This window comes from Poecilia reticulata, linkage group LG1 (genome assembly GCF_000633615.1).
Source record: "Poecilia reticulata strain Guanapo linkage group LG1, Guppy_female_1.0+MT, whole genome shotgun sequence".
In the NCBI taxonomy this organism is placed as follows: Eukaryota; Metazoa; Chordata; class Actinopteri; order Cyprinodontiformes; family Poeciliidae; genus Poecilia; species Poecilia reticulata.
The window spans coordinates 6514723-6535235 of NC_024331.1; the positions used below are offsets into that span (position 1 = coordinate 6514723).

The window sequence follows — 20513 nt, forward strand, 5'->3', positions numbered from 1 at the left end:
TAATAATAAACTACAAAACTAGTTAATGACAGAAAAACTAAGTGCTAAAGATGTTAGCACTGAAAGAGGCGACAAATGGAGAGAAACAAGAACCCAACCAAAATGTAATATTCAAACAAATCTACAAAGCAAAAGAGGGAACAGTCACCTTTAAAAAAAAAACAAAATATGAGAGGAGAAACTTAAACCAAGAGAAAACAAAAACATGACCCTTAAACCACGACAGAAACAATGACTTGTAAGAACTAACATCGATGATTCAAAATAATACAACAGTGGTAAAGGAAATACAGTCATAAAAATGTGAAGGACAAGAGCAAAGTGACCAAAAACAAAGAAAAAAGTGGACAGGAATTACATAACAGCTGAAGGGTGAAAGAAAGGTAGGAAGAGAGAAAGAGGGAGGGTAAATATTAAAATGACTGATGTGCACTCTCTAATCTAAAGTGCAGCTGGCAGCGGAGCCGCATTGTCAAGCTGGTGTAACAAACTGACAAACCCTGGCACTAATGCAACGTAGCAGAAAGACAGCCAACAAGGCAGAGCTGCAGACGGAAAGAGAGAGGGATCATTTTCTTTTTTCCTCCTTAACAAAAACCTAAAGACAGACTGCCGCGTGTACACATCCGGTATTGAACACCGAGGTCAGGAATTCTGCATAATTTGGAAGCATGTTTTCTGATCGAGCCKTTGTCGTTCACTTGATTAGCGTTAGCATTAGCATTTTGTTCAGAGAAATACGAGTATCAGATGTTGATCCAACATGAGGTTCACCAAKATGTTTATAGGAACCAGAATTTTACACAACATTCTTCAGTTTCAGTGAACCCCCCCTTCCCTGACAACTCAAACGGCTAATATAGCAGGGTTAGCTAACATGCTCTCAATCACAATTAGGGAAGAAGGCAGAGGACAGCTGAGTGGTTGCAGCCATTAGTGGAGATCATTATAGTTGACAATCACACAGAATGTGACTTTATTAAGAAAAAGGGGGATGGAGAGAGAGAGAACTGAAAATCTGTGGGATTCTGTGGACCGGAGGCTAAAACCTGTCAAGCCCATCGACCACCTTTCCATCTGTCCATCTACTGGATGACACGGTAAGTGGAGTTTTAACCTGCCGTGTTGGATTAAAGTCAAATCCGTCCCCCAGGCTTCGCTGACACACCTGGTCTGATCTCCAACTTGGTCAGCAGCTGTCTGGCTGCCCGTCTTTCTGCTCAAAGGTTTGTTCCCAAAAAAAAAAAAAAGAAGAAGAAGAAGCAGCAGGGGAGTACAGAGGCCTTTCTCTGTCCCCGCCCGTCACCTCTGTCACAAAGCTCAGCGCTCGGCGGGCTCAGGGACATGTGATGGACGGAATCGGCCTCTGTTGGGGTGAGGCGGGAGGATGAACCCAGATACCGGCCGGACCGTCTGCGCTGACCGTTCTGGTTGTTTACATCGCTGCTATAGTTACTCTATGTATTTATTTACWTATTTCTATAACTTAATGAAACTTTAGATCATTTTGACTGCAGACAAATCCTGCAGAGTCGGACCTCCATAACTCACAACTGAAATGGAATATTTACGTTTACTATGGAGAATGTGGGTTGTTTAATAAATAAAATGTTAAATTTTTTAATATTAGTTTTGACAAATAATACATTTATAAAAATAAATAAATAATAATAAATTACATTTAAGAACTGTACATGGCTGACATGAATTTTGACTGAAATTATAAAAAGGATTAAAATATTTTTTTAACATTAACCTTATAGCGACACCGTCTAACTTTTATATAATACCGGAAGTTAAGCCAGATTAATACCAATCGATGTTTCCCGTTACTATGCATGAAAGTGTTTTGCACATATACAATATTCTCCCTTTGCAGTTCAACGCGCAATATTTCTTTCTTTAGACAAGACAAGTGAGAGACAAATGGAAACTTGCTTGCATACTGGCTGYAAATTATATTTAAATCCATTTGAATRATTTTTATTCCTGTTTCCCATAACCATGCCAACATTTGCATTCTGCACTTAAATTTTTCACTTATCTTCCGTTCTAATTTTCAAAAAGATAGTCATGCTCAATTTAGTACCTGGTAATGATTATAATTTATGGCTCATACTTACTTATCAGTGTCAAATTTTCAAATTAAAAACAGTCACTTAATATTAAAAAGAGTGCATTAAATTTTWAAAAATATATAGTTGTCGCTACAAAGACAATCCAAGCTTTGGATTTCTGCMSAACAACAAACTCAGACAATAGTTTTCAAAACTCAGATAATAAATTAAGCTTTTTTTCTCGTATCAACACATTATTGAACAACAATAAAGTGTTTTTGTGCCCACATAGAAAATACTCAACAGATTGGTTTAGCAACAGCTAGCCGAGGCTGATGGGTAAGTTTCTCTCATGATGCAGCCACAGGCATAAAGAATAAATCTGTGTGTCTACTGTAAACACATAAGCATCAAGCAGATAAAACACACACATATTCAATTCAGTAACACTGGAAGCCGCTCCAACAGTAACGGCAAAACAAGCACTGTGCAAAAGTCTTGAGTCGTCCATTGGGCTGTTAGGTTTTACTTCCATGGTGTCTTTTTTTTATTTTTTTWAAATCTTTTTACAGTTTTCTCAAAATATATTCCTTCAGGTTTTCAGGGGCTATTCCAGAGTTTGGGTTTGTAAACAGGAAATGTTTGCAGTCATGTTCAGTTCAGTCATTTCTTTGACTCTGCTTCWTGCCGTGTGTCTCTTGCGCTGGTCATTTCCCGCTTTCGCCATTTTGCATTTCTGGCATTTCAGAACAAAAAGGAGTCGCCGCCCTTCACATTGACCAGTTGTACAGCTGATTTGTAAAGGATGCACACCTCTTAGAAAATGACTGATTTTTGTAATGTGAAAAATTSTCAGAAAAAGTGTCAAATAAAAAAATCTGCCAAACCTGGTGTATGAAGCCCAATTCATACCACACAATTCGGTCTAGTGTTAAACTGCAAAGCCTGCATGACCTAGTTTTTTCATCTCTWCCTGTTCACTAAGATCTGTGAGGACCCTTTATGTCTTATGACTGGTTAATGTACACACCCAACGGGATATTAATACTTCCAGTCTCAAGGTGGCGCCAATCACACWGACATTGGAGAAAATGATGGATCAGACCACAGGCAGGAGAGGAAAACAAAAAATGAACAAAGTTTGTTTTAAAGGAACAGCATATGAGGAGATTTATTTCTTAGATACAAAAACTGGAAAAATCACATAACGGTTTTTCTTCTCTTCGTTCTCTGAGTAGACGATGTGTAAAACCACAGCTGTTTCACTCCTTAAGAGGCTGCAGTAAAAACCATACGTTCCTAATTGGCATCTCTGCCAAACAGCGCTTGTTGYTTGTTTGTTGCTTCCAAGTAACTTGAGTTTTCAAATCAAGAGTTGTGTCAAGACCTACATATACAACTCTTTAGCTAAAGGTTTTCCCTGATTCTTCGCAAAACCTTGAGACCAAATGTGAGTTCAGAGTAAACAAACATGGCCGACTGGGAAGAATCAAAAATTGGTAAATCCTGCTATGTGAACTTGGCTCGAGTCCATAGAAAATTTAAGAAAAAAAAAAAAGATTCAAAAATGAAACCTTCAAAAGATTACATAAAAATCTGACTCTAAAAAAAGAAATATAAAGTTGCTAGTGGTGGTTTAWACTTTTGCAAAGTACTCTATGTTACCAGGTGAACCAATACCTTGTGTAACCATCGACATGAATTACACTACTACTGTGAAATTATTATTTTTTAAAAATCGTGAACATTACTCACTCCCACTGTTTCCTCTTGGCCTGCGGCGTGTTGTGCAGCTTGTGTGCTTGGTGGGCCAGGATGACGTCTCTGTAATCCACCGTCCCGCCCCTCCGGCGGATGAGTGGRACCGTYGGGTCGTTGTTGCTGGTGACAAGGGGCGAGGTGCCCTGGCCGAAGGGATCCCCGTCCACGCTTTCGCCTCCGGAGAAGGGCAGCTCGCTGTACTCCTCCACCTTGATGTCATACACAGCATGGTAGTAGGTGGGGTTTGGGCCGACGTTGCTCCCACTGATTTGAGGAGGGTTGTAGCACAGCTCCCGATGGAGGGCCTGAGAGGAAGAGGAGCACGAGAAAGTGTGAGGCCACACCACCGAGCCCCCATGGTCCTGACAGAGAGGGGAAAGCATGGACCTGCAAGACAGTAAGAGATGCAGAAAGAGATCAACGTCCAGTTACATTTACTGTCCTTTAAGGAAGATTGTCTCGATCCTTAAAACTGCTATGAAAAACAACAGCACAGGGGAAAKATATGACATTACTGCTTTAGTATTTGGCAAAAATTGCCTTTTAAACACAATGATACCCCAGGCTTTTTAACTATAGCTTCCCGTCTGGTTTGAGGGCTCCACAAACCAGACAATTTGCAATGTGTTTCCATTGCAAATGTGCACAAAACGTTGTCAACATTCCACTAATGTAAGAAAAAACAACAAAAAAAAACAATTTCGCAGCTCACCATTTTCATTAAATAAGTATAAATAAAAATCACACCTGAATAAATTTGTTTGCAAGATAAGTCATAAAAATCATGCCATGCCATTATCCTCCAATTACTTCCTGTCGCCGCCTTCTTTTTGGTTTGCGCCAAGTCATCATCATTGATCATGTGACTTGGGTGGTATTAAAAAAGTGAGTCCATTGCAGTTTTGAGAAATAAACCAATTTAGACAGAATTGGTTTATTTAAGAACTGCCTCATCCTAGTGCCAAAACATTTTTCGAAAAATTTGCGTTTTCGAAATTGCCGTGTTTCCACTGAGCGAGATGATTTTCCAAATGTCAAAACAGCAGAGGAGAGATGAGAAAAACAGATGGAGAGGGGAGAAATCTGGCAGGCAGAAGGAAGGTGAAAGATAAGCAGAGGAAGAACACAAAGCTGAGGCTAAAAAGAGATGAACACAAATTGAGGAACCTGGCACATGTGGTCAAATAATAAGTAGCAACCAAACAAATGAAGCTAAAGCACCAAACACCGACAGGTTATGACAGAGTAGCATCACTTCAACTGTGGCTTCTGCTGTTGAGTTGACCCTTCTGGGCTACTGTAGTGCAGTAGAAGATGAACCTGTGCTACAGTCTCAAATCCTGTTTAGCATCTAACAAAAATCAAGTAGCCATGCTTGCATTCTGGTGCTTTTATACAAAACGTTTAGCTGTTAATGAGTCCAGGCGGGAATACAGAGCAAAGTATGCGAAGGAATTTCTCACAACCCAAAAACCTTCGATTGCAGAAGCTGGCCAGCTGTGCGGAGGTGTGAAAGCAGCCACACCTCCGCACAGCTGAGCTACTTATTGTTACAACTGGAACAAGCCATGTGACAAACTGCCACATGGTGACTAAAGGAAAGACTGCCACCGCCAGCGCACGGTTATTAGGGCCAACCAGTAGGATACTCTGCTGGAATCCAGACTGAATCCTTTCTAAAGACGTGCAAAAAGCCTTAAAATAAATGTATTCTTTATTTTACTTTCACAATGTTGTGATTCACATTTGACTGTCCAGTGAACACATGTGGACCTGGACTGGGAGTGTTGACAAAATACATGGGTGTTACAGTGTTTTTAAGGGTCTCCAGGCCAAAACAAGCAAAGTGTCCACATTCTCTGCTCAAAGGAGAGATTTCACTACTGTAGATTGTAGGTTGTTCAGGTTACATCTGCCTTTGGTGGCCCTTGTTACTGATACTGTTTGTGGTGTGTGAGGATGGGATTTTAAGGTGTAAACGTGGAGAAGAGGGAGTCCAATTTGCGACCCACAAGGTCTCATCTTTGTTTAACACAATCATGGTTCTGCTGGTGTCTTCAGGCGAAGCATTGAAGTTGGTTCTGCCTGTGTCCAGCCTGGCCAGATTCATCTCAAATATCAGATCCAGTGTGGTGTTTCCCAGTTTTTCAAAACCACTTCAGTTTTAGTACAAGCCCTGTGTTGGACGCAAGCGATTTGATTGACAGGGGAACGCATACGTTGTTTGGCCCGTGATTTACTTCACTGGTTGAGAGAAGGCCGGACCTTGCAACCTCCAAACAACACCGTCTCAACCACCGCAGTGGACAGGCGGGCATGGTGTCTGGAGACACAGAGCTGCTCAACGTAGAGAGGTGTAATGATGAACAGCACCAGGATCTGTTGAAATGTCAACATTTGGAGCATTTGGTCAACATTTTGGAGCAAAATGTTAGATTGGAAGATTGCTTCMGTCTCTTATGGCGAATAAAGAGCTCAACCAAAAAGAAAAGCTCTAGATTTACTGGTCTGTTCACATTCTCGCCCTCACCCTACGGTAACAAGACTGAGAAAACGAGATCCAGCAGACAAACCGATTACATTCGCTTTCTCTTTAGCTTCCTCAAATCCAGGGCTGGGATTTGAGGAGCCTGGTGTTCTGCAGTTGTTAGCTGTGCTGCTGGTTCAACACACCTCAATCAAATGGCTGAATTATCTCCTCATTATGCAGTCAGGTTCTCCAGAGTCCTGCTAATCACCTCATTACTTGACTCAGGTGCGTCGAAGCAGAGACACATCAAAACCCTGCAGGACACCAGACCTAAAGGTCTTTTGAAAATAACAACCTATAAGCGGGTTTTAAACGTACTTTTCATTAAACCCCCATTTCTGTTTTCAAGACCAGATTTTTTTTTTTTATTGGTTTGATGTATTATTCTCATCTTAAATGTCATATTTTCATGAGCTGTAGTGGAAAATCCAACATGATCAAGTGAAATAAAGGTGTTAAAACATCATCCCTTTATTAATCTATATAATGTGTTTCACTCGGTGATGGAGTTACTGAAATAAATCAACTTCTCAAATTTAATGAATGGGTCTCCAAGAATCGTGGCATTTCCAGTAAGGAGACGGTTTTGTGAATATTATGAGTAATGATCCAATTTAACTGATAAATCATAAAAGCTGGTTTTACTGCTGGGTTTAAAGGACACTTGAAATTTCATCATGTCCTTGAATGCATCAAATATTCTAAACATGAGGCTACGTAATTTTATTTTATTTTTCATGCAAGAGCTTTTTAAACGTTACTCAACACTGTGCTCAGGTTTTATTTTCCCCAGACAAACATCCGAATTTCAGCCCATTACATCCCAACACCGCTGGAGCTAATCTCCGTTTCCCCGTTTCCTGATGAAGTTAGTGACGGCCGGACTTCTACAGCCATTAAGCGCTTCGTACCCAATCAATTGGCATATTTCCTATGGATTTTTTCAGGTGGCGTCCTTGATTAAATCGTTCCGTTCTTAATGATCAGGAAACAAAAAGACAAACAATGCGAGTCAACAGAGTGAGAAGGGCCTATTAATAAAGCAGACGTTTAATAAAAATAAAGGACAAACAACAAAGAGGGGGTACAAAGAGACAACAGCAATGGACGGGAACATAAAGGAGGACGGCTCCAGAAAACAATTTGACTTTTTTTTTTTTTATTATTATTTTCACAAAGCAATTTCAAAATAAGAACAAAAGCTGCAGTTGTTGTTTTTTTTCTCTGTAGATGTGTGTTTGTGGGTGAATATAATAGAAACAGCACTTTTCCTCAACGGTTATCTGCTGAGCATGCATTACACATTATTTCTCCCTGACATAGTGTAAAGTGAAAGCTAATTCACAGAGACAGCCGCACACACACACACACACAGATTTACTTTCACACACTGCTGGTACAATGATGAGACACAGTGCTATGGTAAGGACTTTCCGAGGTGATTGAGGGTGCGGGTGCGTGTGGGAGAGCGCCGCAGGTCTGGTTGCTTAAACGGTGGCATCAGAGAGCCACAAAAAATCTGGGAAACACAGTGAGCACAGGGCAAGGGCAAACTGCAGAGCCAACAAGGGCACCGAGGATTCACGTGGAGGTTGGCGGACACGTAAACAGCAGACAAAAGAGTGAGGGCAGATGACAAAATAAGAAGAAAAGGAGTAAAAAGAGACTGAAAGAGGGGAGGGGGGAGTTAAACGCATTTAGCCCAGAGGTACAGTAGAGGTGAGAGCGCATTAATGAAAAGTTACAGACGCAGCGAGATGAGAGACACATTGGGAGAGATTAGCAGACATGACAGATGAGTTGAGGAATGACTAATTGCTGAAAGCAAAAAAAAAAAAAAAAGATGCAAGATGAAGCAAAATCCTCTCGCTTTTACTCACTGCCCCTCTTTCTCCCTCCAGGCTTGGACAACAGAGGAGATTAGACAACTTTTGCATTTCTGGTGCAGCAGGGAGCTACAGTCATTCTGGATTTACAGTACAGACCTCCCAAAAAAAAAGAACAAACTCTTCCCCCTCCTTGACTGGGGTGGCGCTGCAGCAAGAGCTACTGAAGGAAAAGACAGGAACACCTCTGAAGAAGACACTGAGGTCAACTTCCTGCTTCACAAAATTTTAAACAAAAATGGACTAGTGTCAAATTTTAGCGGTTGCAGGATTTCTCTTTTGATTTCCACAAGTCATTCCTCCCGCTAGCACTAGACTCATGCATTTGTTTTGGTTGCATTTACCCAGAATGCCCTGCACTAAAGTTTGCTTCCTGCTTTTAGAGCAGGAAGCAAACAACACACTCAAACAGCACCAGAGTTCCCTTCAACCAAACAGAAACCTAGGTCTTCATGAGGACCAGATTTCGCTATTTTGGTCCACATCAGAGTTCAGTTGCACATTCACGCCTCCCCAAGCAAACCGGACTTTCCAGACAAATGAACCAGAGTTTGATTAAAGCGAACTAAACAGAGCTGGTGTGAATGCACCTTTGGGATGCCAACTGTATCCATCTGCTTTTGTCATAAGGGAGGGATATTGATGTTTTTCTCAGAAACAAACAACATGTGTGTTAGTTATGAAACAAAGGATATGAAATGAGGGGACAAAAAGAATCACTTGGCCACTGTTCAGTGTGGAAGAGGACCCATGATCCTGTGGGTTCATTTTCAAAGGCCCTGGGCCCTTGATGAAATGACAACTTCATGGAGCCATAAAATACCAGGAGATGTTTTGTAAAAACCTTAAGGACTACATTAGTAAACTGACAATGGAGATTTTTGAGGTATTTCCACAAGATGATGAACCAAACCTTATGGCCAAATCAACATGAAGATGACTCAACAAACACAAAATCAACCCTTTTCCACTGCTATTTCAGACATAAACGCAACAGAGGACACAAGACTCTGAACAACCTATAGAGAGTAGTAAGCAAGGATTTCTCTCCGTAATATCCATCCTTGTTAAATGCTATTGAAGAAAATTACGCTCCGCCTCACGTGCAAAATGAGGTTTTACAGATGAAGTGTCACAAATTCAGTCACTTGAGGGATTTTGTGAAAAGCAATTATTTCCTAACAAGAGAATACATACATTTATTTAAATTAACGGATGGATTAAATAAAACGCTTTTTGCGATTATTCTTCTAGGACACTTAACGCCAAGAGTGCCAATAAATGTGGCCAACACTGTAATAAAAAGTAGCAGCCGGTTTTCTCCATATTAACCACTTTACATTGAGGCAAAAGTAGATGGGAAGGCTTATTTAAACTACTGCGAGGTAGCTCCTGAGAATTAAACTTTCCTCTCATCCTCGGGATGTTTTTATTTGTTCTTATAAAGTTGCATCTTCCCATTTTATCCCATCGTTTCTATCGTCTTACAATGAGTGTCTCGAATCTGGCAGAGCAATCCTGCATCAGGGTTAGCTAACTGTTGTGATGCTAACTACTGTTCACAATGAAAGCTGACTATCGCAATAGATGGTTTTAGGTTCAATGAAATATTAAATACAGGAAGTATAACTTTCACAGTGTTTTGCATAATGTGGAAGCTATATTGAATTGGAACTTACATTGGCTGTAAATACCGATGTCCAACTTTATTTGCCATCTTTTAGCAAATAACACATGAATGTTTCTTTATTGTTCTCCAACAGTGCCATCTAAAGACATATTTATACACTTCATTTTACAATTCTTTGAGTAAAACCATGTAGTTATGCATAAATAGCTGGCAACCAACAATGTCTAGCTGCTTAGAAAAGAGGTCTCAGAGTTTGGCTGTACTTCCTGTTTTTTTATCATTATGTCGCCAAGCAAACCTTAAAAATATCCTCTTCAGGATCACAATAAACTGCCTGTGTGAGTCACTCAGATGAATGACTAAAAAGACCAGTTGGTCAATCAGTCATTCAGAACAGATGAAGAGGATCCCACTCCCTGTTTAGGAGCCAAAAACAGCTTCTGGTCTCAGTGTTTGGACTCTCTGAGTGCCGATGACCTCTTTCTGCCCGTCAGCTCCCCCTCCCTCCCAAAAAAATACTCTGACCTCCCAGGTCACAGCTCTGTGACTGCCTCACCCGCCGACCAGCAGGTGAATGCTAACAAGCTCCATTGTGTTTCCTGTCACATCAGCTTTGAGGATACTTCGGAATAACACCAGTGAATGTACTCGTTTTTTTTTCCTCCTGCACACCTTATGCATTTAAAGCATGTACTTCTCAAGTGTGCACAGCCAATAAATTACACAAAGCCTTATGCAGGTAAGAAGGAACTAAACAGATTCGTTGTTTAAAAAGAGGTTACCAACTCCAAAATATATTGTTGGCATAGAGCCGAGAACAGCTGTGCTTGCAGTCACTGTCAACAAGTAAGGTGACAAGAAAAGGCCTGGAAGTATGGATATGAATAGAGCAACCTCAAAGGTTATCTTTACTACCAAAGAGAAAGGTAGGGTGCATTCACACCAGCCCAAAACTATAATTTGTTTGCCTAGAAAGTCTGATTTGTTTGCGGAGGAGTGAATGTGCAATTGAACTCTGATGCGAACCAAAAAAGCAAACTCTGGTCGGCCAACAAGTCTAGGTCTAGGTTCAGTTGACGTGGATTGAATGCACATGTGAATGCCGAGCGGACTGGAGACCGCTCCGAAAGCAGGAAGCAGGAAGAAACACTCGCGTCTAGCGCTAGCGGGAGAGATGTTTCTCACCGATGACAAAAGATAAATCCCACAACTGCTAAAATCTGATGCTACTCCATTTTTGTTTACATTTTATGACAGAGGAAGTTGTGCTCATGTCTTCTTCAGAGGTTTCTATGTCAGGTCCTTAAGTGGTTTGAGGTGCAGTGCCACCACAGGCGAGGAGGGGAATACGTTGTCAAAGAGTTTGGGACGTTTGACATGATGCAGTGTGAAAGTGAACCGCAGCAGACAGTCTCCACTTGAACCAAGTCTATCGGACCATCAGGTGTGAAAATGCCCCTAAAAGTGGAAGAAGTTGTATGGAAGAAATAGGTCAAAGCTCAAAATTACTGTTCCAATACAACGGCATTGAGCTAGAAATGCTAATGCTGGCAGGCAGAATTTAACCACAGGGGATCAGAGGCACCTCGGACAGCCATTGTCACTAAACACAAGTCGCCTGTGCATCCACCCTGCAATCTTAAAACTGTATTATGCAAAGGGGAAGCCATAAATCAAGGCTGTGCAGGAAAGCTGCCAAGTCTGCTGGGCAACAGCTCATCTCTGACAAACAGAAAGACAGCGGACATGTGTTCTGAGGTCTGTGGCGCATGATGCATGATGAGGAGAATTAAATAGTGGAGACCACAGCATGCAAAGAAACTAAAACAAGAACATATATGGTCCCTTCTTATAAAAGTGCAAACAGTTATTAGTTCTCTATACGGATTAGACTATTGGTAAAGTTTTTTTTTTTTTTTTTACATTTCTAAGTTAAGTTTACGTTTTGAGCTGAAAAGAAAGAAATATGACTTTTACCATTTTTTTTTCCAGGAGTAAATCTGAATAAGGTTTTGTTGTTGTTATTATTGGTTGTTTATTTCAAAAGGGAAAATGCACATCACATAATATGCCAGAGTTAGACATAAAGGCTGGTTTTCATCTGTAGTTCCACAAGGTACAATCAATATAAATACAACATCAAGCTTCTTCCAAAAAATTTCGTTTTTAACCTAAAAAGGAGAAAATGGAAATTTATATTCAGCCCTCCTGAGAATAATCATTTCAAAAATCATCCTTTGCTTTTCTATGCTTTATGAATGCTTTAATTTGTACAGATTAAACCACATTCAGTTTTACTGAGTAAAGCTTAACGTGTGTTCTTTTTTTAGGATCACTTCCGAATGCACTGAATTTTATTTAAGGATCTCAGCGTAAAGGGGTCTGAAGACATATGCATGCACGGTCAAAAGGTTAAAAGCCATGTCTGCATTTCCTTTCAATCCACAGCTACGTTGCGTCGGGTCTTATCAAAGAAAATTACAATAAAACACACTATGGTGTACAAAAACCTGCGCTGAAAGTTGGTTTGTAGAAGTAGTCATATTTCATTGGCAAAAACACAAAAGCAAGAAAAAACAGCATGTAGCAAAGAGGCACGGATGACGAGCAGAGAGAGAAAAGCTGCACTAGATAGTCCTAATTTAACGCTTTGTTTCACTCAATCACAGATCAGCTCTTTGTGCAAACAGCTTTGTCTTTTGTGAAGCAGAACAAAGTTTAAATATCTATTCAGGCTGGCTCCAAGTCGCAGCAACATATTGATATGCTTTCACAAAGATTTTTCATAAAACGTAAAAGCAAACTGGCTGCAAAGACTCGGCGTTGCCAAGACCCTGAGTCCAAAWTGGCTCCCCAAAGGAGACTCAAACGTTCCTATTGCTGCCGTGTGGAAAGCTTGACAATATCTGAAAGTTCATTATTGATTTGGGGTTATAATTATTTGGATAAATTGTTTTTCTATCTTAAAGTATCACCAAAAGCCCCCTTTCCCATGGCACACTAAACTACACTTTACTAAAATGTCATAATCCTGGGGTGTTTTTTTTTTTTTCCAGCTTGTATTTTTATTGACGCTCAACCTAGATCTCATTTTTGAGTCCATTCTCCTTGGTTATTGTTTATTCCCCCTTCACGATGGATTTGTCTCTTTTCCTCAGCCTGCCTACCTGGTCTCCTCTATCAGCTGTACCCTGTTTGCCAATGAGCCTCATGTCTCTTACTCACTGCTAATCAGGCTCCCCAGTACGCAAACTTCTCATTTTCCTTCACACTCAGCTGGATTCTTTTGCGGCCACTAGTTCATTTCCTGGTTCTCCTCATCGCTTTCCGTTTCTTCACGGTTCTCTGTTCATTGCATTCCAGCCAGTTATGTTCAGATCCTGATGTAACAAGTTAGTGTTATTTTTATAAAAATCTCAAATCTCAACCTGCAATTCTGACCAAAAAACAGGGCTACGCAGTGTTTGTTCTGGCTTTTTTAAATGGTATATAGATTGAAATCGACTCCGTTAGCCACTATGTTATCGTTGTGGAAGGATGTGAGTGTCCCAACGATCCTAGGAACCAAGTTACCATGGTCACCTGTGGCCCCGAGAAGGTCATTTAAGAAGGTCTACAGTATTTGCCTGTTTACAGTATTTGCAGTGTTTACAGTTTACAGTATTTGCCTGTAAAATGTACAGGCAAATACTTTACATTTAACAATATTTGTCTTTAAGTAAGTACACCCAGTCTTGATTAAAGTCATTTTCTCCACAGACTTTAAATCTAGTTATACGTTTGTCCGCAATACGGTAGGTATTGACTTTCTTCTTCATTTTATGTCTTAGTAAAAAAAAAAAAAGATCTCCCTCAGTCACGTTAAATTGCCAAATAAACAGATAAGGGATGAAGTGATTGATGAAAAGAGACGGGGAGGGGAGGAGACGGACGGACGCTATGTGGAAACGAGAGGGTCACGTGGGAGATGATCCAGAAGTAAACGGCGAGAGAGCAGGTGTGAAATTGCATCTGATAAACAAGAATACAAACTCACACATTCACACGGACGTCCATCAGAATGAATAATTCTTTCTAGCACTAGGGGAAAGAAAACCTCCAGAACTGTGAGAATCCGTAGAAAGGTTAGATACAGTTCCAGTCAGATAAACAGTCATGTATAATAGATGAATGTCCGGTTAATCTGTTAACCCCTTTTATTCCGTAGAGGAATGAGATAACAATAGCATGCGATTTCAATTATTTAAAAAAAAAAAAAAAAAAAAGATTTTGAAGAGTTTGAATTTACTGTGGATTTTCTCTAATCCACACAGGTTCAAAAATATACATGTCGCCTCTACTTTTTGTAACCATCAACAAGCATCTGACTAGCCTGGCTGTTGTCTTCTTGCACATCTCCGTTTGATTGTCATCTCCCTTTAGTGCTCCGTGTGGACTTTCTCCCATTGAGATAGATTTCTCTGATTTCTAGGTTTCAACCGGGCCAATCAGTRAACAGAAGGTTTTAAAATTGCAGTCGGTCTGTATTTCGGCAATGACAGTAGAGGAAGTGAACAAAGCTGTTCAGTCCATTTTGGCAAAGTTCCCAAAATGGAATGCAAAGCGTTAAAAGCTACCTTGTTTGACGACAAATTCCCAGAAAGCTTCATAGCGTCGGGCTGGCACATTATTTTTTACACATTGCATTAGCAATTGGGTAAAATTCAAACTTCAGCAGAGTCCATGCCTCCAGGAAGCAATCATTTCTCAATATAAAGTGAATAATTCATTCAGATGTTTTATGGTTTCAGTAAAATCTATGTCTTTTTTAAAAAAAAATGCCAAAAGACTTTAAACCGAAAATTAAGCAACTTGTGCTCCCAATTCTTACTTTTAATTTTTAGTTGAATCTGGCCTTCTTGCTGATGATGATCGTCTACCAGAACTTTACATTTGAAAAAGGATGTAGCATTGATTTTACCATGTTTGGCCTAACATGGTAATAAAAGGCAAGAAGATGGAAGAGGAGGAAATATTTCTGGCTAAGAGGTGCAGTGGTACTTTTGAATGACCCGAGCTTATCGTTTTACATAACTAACCAAYCTGACCAGCAGATTTAACACTCAGTGAGTGGGTTTCATAATAACATCTTTGTCCGTTGTGATCTGTCCCCCTTTAAAAGAATACCGTCACRAATCTGAAATTATATACTGTTAGCTACACTGTAAATGTAAGTCCCTATTTAAAAAATAAAATACAGTAAGATGTGTTGGTCACTAATTATTTAAAATTTCCCTCATGCCTAGAACAAAAGGCAGGAAAATCTCCACTGCAGAAATAAAGAGTAAATCGCTCTCCCACTTCTGARTCGTTTATCAGCAAACAGCAAACTTAATAATGTACAGGAAAATGACGGCTCCAGGGTCTCTCTGCTCTCCACATCAGTAAGATCCAACTCTAGGAAGTCAATAAGATTTCATATTTTATGATGTGAAGTATTTCAGATACCAACTCTGCTGTTTAGCAAAGTTTAGGATTCTATTTTTTTTAATCGAGACACACATATAAACAAATCTTTAGTTAATTTTAACYTCTTCACAAGTTTGACAAGTAATTGTGTCCTTTTGACAACTTTTCCCAGATAAACTTATACAACATATTCTTTGGAAAATAGATCAAATTCAAATTGGATGGTAAAGCAACATCAGTTACCAAATCTTGTCACTGTTTCTCAGGACTTTGGACTTTGACTGGGCCATTCAAACACTGTGACATTGGACAACTAATACTAAACTTTCAAATGATTATTTTATTTTTACATTTAAAATGTTTTAGACTCCATCAGATTGAATATTGTGCCGGTAACTTGATCACACTGAGGAAATGTTTACAACCAGTGTGAATACTTTTGCTCTGCGCTGTAACCTTGTAGGTGTGGAAGAAGTTGCCCTCGGTTACAGCTTTTCGTTTAAACTGAGATTGATTTGAATGCATTAAAATGAATGGTTGAATGCTGTTGAAGTTGCTGCGTGCTGTCAGATTTAAAAATGTAAACAAGACAAGTGAATGTTTCATGTATTCTGTGGACAGTAACTTGGATGAGACCTTGAGATGTTCCTCGCTGCCCCAATGTGTTATTTACCAGTAAAAAATGGAAAGAGTGCTTACAAAAAGAGTATATTTTTCCTTACATTTCACATAAAGAACTGGATGCAAAAGGAAAAGAAATCAGTAATCCTCTGTAAGTTCATTAAAGGTCAAATAGGACAACGAGTTCACATATTTTTTTGCATAACCTTTATCAGATATGAGTTTATAGGATGAGTTTTGTTCCTGCATGCATGTCCGGTAAAACAGTAGCTACACACATTGCGGGCTTACCTGTCTGTCAGGTGCTGGGCTCTCGGTGCAGTCCCGCTGGCTCCTGGGAGTCCAGAGCCGCCAGCCGGTTCTCCAGTGGCSCCGAGAAACTGCTGAGCTGTGGAGCGTATGCGGCTAGGAGCCGGTCGGCGGCGGCGCTGGGGCGACGGAGGAGACGCTGGGAGGTATCCACCAGCAGAGGACGGGGAAACTCCATGTTCACAGCGAGAACATCCCGTCGGAAGTGATGCCCGGCAGACTCGAGGCGAGAGGCGAGGTGTAAACTGATGAGTGGGTATCCGGCAGCAGGACGATGTGCGATGCCAAACCCCGAGTCGTCAGAGGGAGTTTAAAAGAGGTGAATTTTGTCGGGGTGGTTTTAATGTTCTCAGAGGGAAGACTTCTTCTCAGGCACTCCACTAAACTGTTTCCCCTCTTTAGGTGTCCTCTCTCTCTGCACCTGCAGTCACTTTCTCTTGGTCCCTCCCCCTCCTTCTAAACCTCTGTCACTTTGCGTTGCTCTAACACTACAGCTTTAAGCAGGCTAAAAGTGCGCTATTTGACGTTTTCACTTTATTATCCTTACATTATTTGAAGGAATAATAATAGTGTCTTTCTGTTCTCTAAATATAGTCTTATATGTACCTCTGTCTTAAATACCCCAACAAATACAAGATGTAAAATATGGGACGCCATTTGTAAAATTACACAGTAAAAACCTAACAGCAGTAATTTGGGTTATTCAGTCTGTCGTGAAAGAGAGAGAAAAAAAATCCGGGGTTCATTTATTATATTTTTACCATACAATTATAATTGTCATTTTTAAACTCAAYATTTCACTAACAAGCTAAATATGTAGCCTCAAACTAAACATAAAGCTAGCAAGCTAAATATTTGTCTCCCTAATGAAATATTTAACTTCCTAGCTAAGTATTTTTAGCTTGGAGCTAAATACTTAATTTGTAAATATTTAGCTCCAAATTAAATATTTAGTTTGTAAACTAACTCAGCTTGCTGAGTACCAGTTTCTTTTATTTATATTTAGCTTCAAATTGTTAAATGCGAATATTGCGAAGCTAAATATTTAGGTATAGCTAGCTAAAATTTTAAATATTTTTATTTTGAAGCTAAATATGTAACTTAAAGCTACATTTTTTTWAAAAACTATTTAGCTTGAAGCGTAATATTTTGTTTGTAAACTAATATTTAGTTTGGAACTGACATTCATAGATTAACGTATAACATGGTGAAATTATGACTTTGAAAAGTCAACCCCTATTTTTCTCCTCTTGTGAGAAGCTAATGTTTGACTCCATAAGATTATTACTGTTAATTTTTGACTGTGAAACTTTAAGCAGCACCCCATAGTAAGAAGCCCTAAACTGTATTAACGTTTTATTGCAGTAGGACATTCTCGCATATTTTTTAAACCCATTTTAGCCTAAAATTGAGGAATAAATATATTAGAGATCCGAGTCAATTTCTTTGTTTTTGTGTTATTTAATCAGCAATAAACTCAGGTGCAAATGGTAGCCTGAACTACTTACATGAAACTGCACAATAACTTTTGAAAATGCTTGGATGCTTTTCAGTCTGTGTTCAAGGTAAAAAAAAAAAAAGGGACGCAGAGTCTGTGTGATATGAACAACAGCCTGTCAATGGAAGATGCTGAACTCAGCATCTTCTCTCTCCCTTGCAGAGCTTTTCCCATCCACCAATAACACCTTACCCCATAAAATTGAAGCCTTAAGCCATACATGGCAGTTTCTCTTGTACACAAGGGATTCAAATATTGCAGCAGTAGTTTAAGATTGAGACCTTTCAAGGATCACAAACTGAGCCTGAGTGCTACAGTGAAGTACCTCTTCCTGAACTATCGATCTCATGGATACAATGACATGTTGGGGTAATTGTAGAGAAAAGTAAAAAAAAAGAAAAAAAAAAGGAGTAACTTTCCTCCAAAAAAACTCACACATTTTGAGATTAATCTCAGAAATGTCATAGAAAAAAACGTAGAGATGTCTGAGCTCCAAAAGTTAAAAATTTGCAAGAGGGCCGGTGGAGGTAGAAGGTAACATGAAGGCAGTGAAATGTGATTCCTGGAGGACAATTTGTTTCCGTCTGTAAGAGAAAAGCGGATCTGGAGAACATTTCCAGCCAAAGTTGCACAGAAACGGTTTGAAGACAGCAAGGTGGATGATCTGGAGTGGCCCAGTCAAAGTCCGATAGAGGATTTGTGGGAGGACTTGAAAGAGGTGAATAAGCACTTACTGCATTTTTTAATTGTTTTTATTTTTGGAAAAATCAATTTTCTCTTTTACATTAAAGATATTTTGTTTTGTTTTTGTCATTATCAAAGTGAAATAGCATCATTTCTGTGCTACTCAGGTTCTGTTATGCTGATTCAGCAAAGAATACAAACATATGCCCAACTGCACCGGTGAAATAAAATAGAATGAAAATAAAAAATGTTAAAATTCTAGATTTTTTAAAAATCATTATTTATGTTTGGCTTCATCCTTCAAGCCACAAATAAATTTTTTAAAAATCTAGATTTTTTTTTTTGTTGTATTTTTTGGAAAAGGCATGAAGGAAAGCTCGGCTTGTAGAGCCAGTCCTCGCTTTGCTCCTTCTGAGACTCGTCTGCAGGTTGCCCTGTTTGACTCCTGACTGTACTGTAGTCACGCAGCAGACATAAAAAAGCCATTTATCCGAGAAGCGTCTGTCATATCAAATAGTTTTTATTCAAGCTAAGCTGATAGAAAAAAATGCTAATTTAATTAAAATAAAAGCTAAGACATAACGATAACAATAAAAAACTGCATTTATTTAAGTAACAAGGCGAGTAGGAGCCAAAGTCCTCTACGGCCCGGATTCAGAGCAGCGTTCAGTCAGTTGTTTTCCCCATGTTTGTTTTTGTATGACTTATAATAACGCAATATTTACTTTCTAAATCTGTTCAGTCTTTATTCTASAAGGAAGTGRAGGTTTCATATATYATGTACTTAGTGTCTCATTGATAGGAAATCAGTCTAACAGGAAACGTGAGTATTCCCAATTTCAACCAAATAAAACATTTGTTATGAAAGCCACAGCAACTGTTTCCAACCTGTTATCTTTAGTTTGGTTTTATGAAAACATTGCTGTAGTGGGAATGTTACAATCCTTCTAGAGAAAACTACAAAAAAACAGCCAAGACACCTAAAAACCTGAACTCAGCTTTCCCTCAGCCGACATGAAGGTGTTGGTGTATTTTATTATATTTTAGCAATATGGAATGTTTCTTTTTTTTAGGGAGTTGTGACTGGTTTTGACTAGTAAAAAGGTGAATGAATTGACTACAAGGCTACAGATAAATTGGGCCACTGGGACAAATAAAGTTGTTAGAAGTTGAATTGAGGGCTAAATAATTTATGATGTTATGATGACATCTAGAGGCCTCTTGCCCAGCAGTCTTTTCTCAATTTTACTTCGTCGTTGGGCATATTATGATCAGATTCAGTCCATCACACTGAACTTATGATCTACATTCAGCGTCCTGTGACAGGGTATTTTTATTGCCAGTTTGAATGAAATTTAGGGCAAAAAACAAAACAAAAAAAAACTTTCAACAAAGGGAATGATAGAGGAATCCTGCTGACAGGGTTGGCAACAGAAGAAAGCTAGTGGCAAATACAAACGTCGTTCATTCAACTAGTAATACATTTGACAAAATATAGCAAAAATAAGAAGCTAGTTTGCTAGCTAGCAAGGGTGTTTACCGACCACCTCAAGTCATAGAACGTGACTCGAACTATGGCAGAAAAATCCCGCAAAAACAAATTTAAAAAGAACTACATACAAGCAGGGGCGGATCTGCTGGGGTGGCATTTGCCACCCCAAATGAGAGCCTTGCCACCCTTGTTGCCACCCCAGCTGGCGACTATGAATTCAATAAATAGTTATGGTAAATCGRACATTAAGTGYATGTCTRATTTGCGCTTAATGTCCGATTTGTTATCGGAATCTCTTTTTTCCGATAACATTGAATGCAACATAATGTAACCTGACGTCACCAGCTTGAATTTACCAAAATTCGTAACTATTGTCAAGGCCCTCTACTTTGAAGGCAATATTATGCGAGTAAAAATGTCGAATATGAACAGCGCTTGTTATCTTCCCTGCGTTCAAGTTTTTTCTACTCTTTGTGCCGTTTTTTTAAATAAATGAAAGTGTGCAATATCGCCACCATCTGATCTGGAGTGTGAACTGGAGCTAATGCCGTTGATTATCAGGATTTACATCACACATCTGAAAATGGATTGGGTACT

At 39.4% G+C, this 20513-nt stretch overlaps 1 protein-coding gene across 1 annotated transcript in view; it reads right to left on the minus strand.

Annotated features, from left to right (window-relative positions):
* Nucleotides 1-16591, minus strand: part of cacna1ab (calcium channel, voltage-dependent, P/Q type, alpha 1A subunit, b) — a 193365-nt gene extending 176774 nt beyond the window's left edge. Inside the window, exons 1-2 of the mRNA XM_017303769.1 lie at nt 16225-16591; nt 3813-4205 (exon numbers count right to left, since the gene is read on the minus strand). Of these exons, the coding sequence (XP_017159258.1) occupies nt 3813-4201 (389 nt within the window). The 5' untranslated portion in view covers nt 4202-4205; nt 16225-16591. The remainder of the gene's footprint in view (nt 1-3812; nt 4206-16224) is intronic.
* Between the last annotated feature and the right edge of the window lie 3922 nt (nt 16592-20513).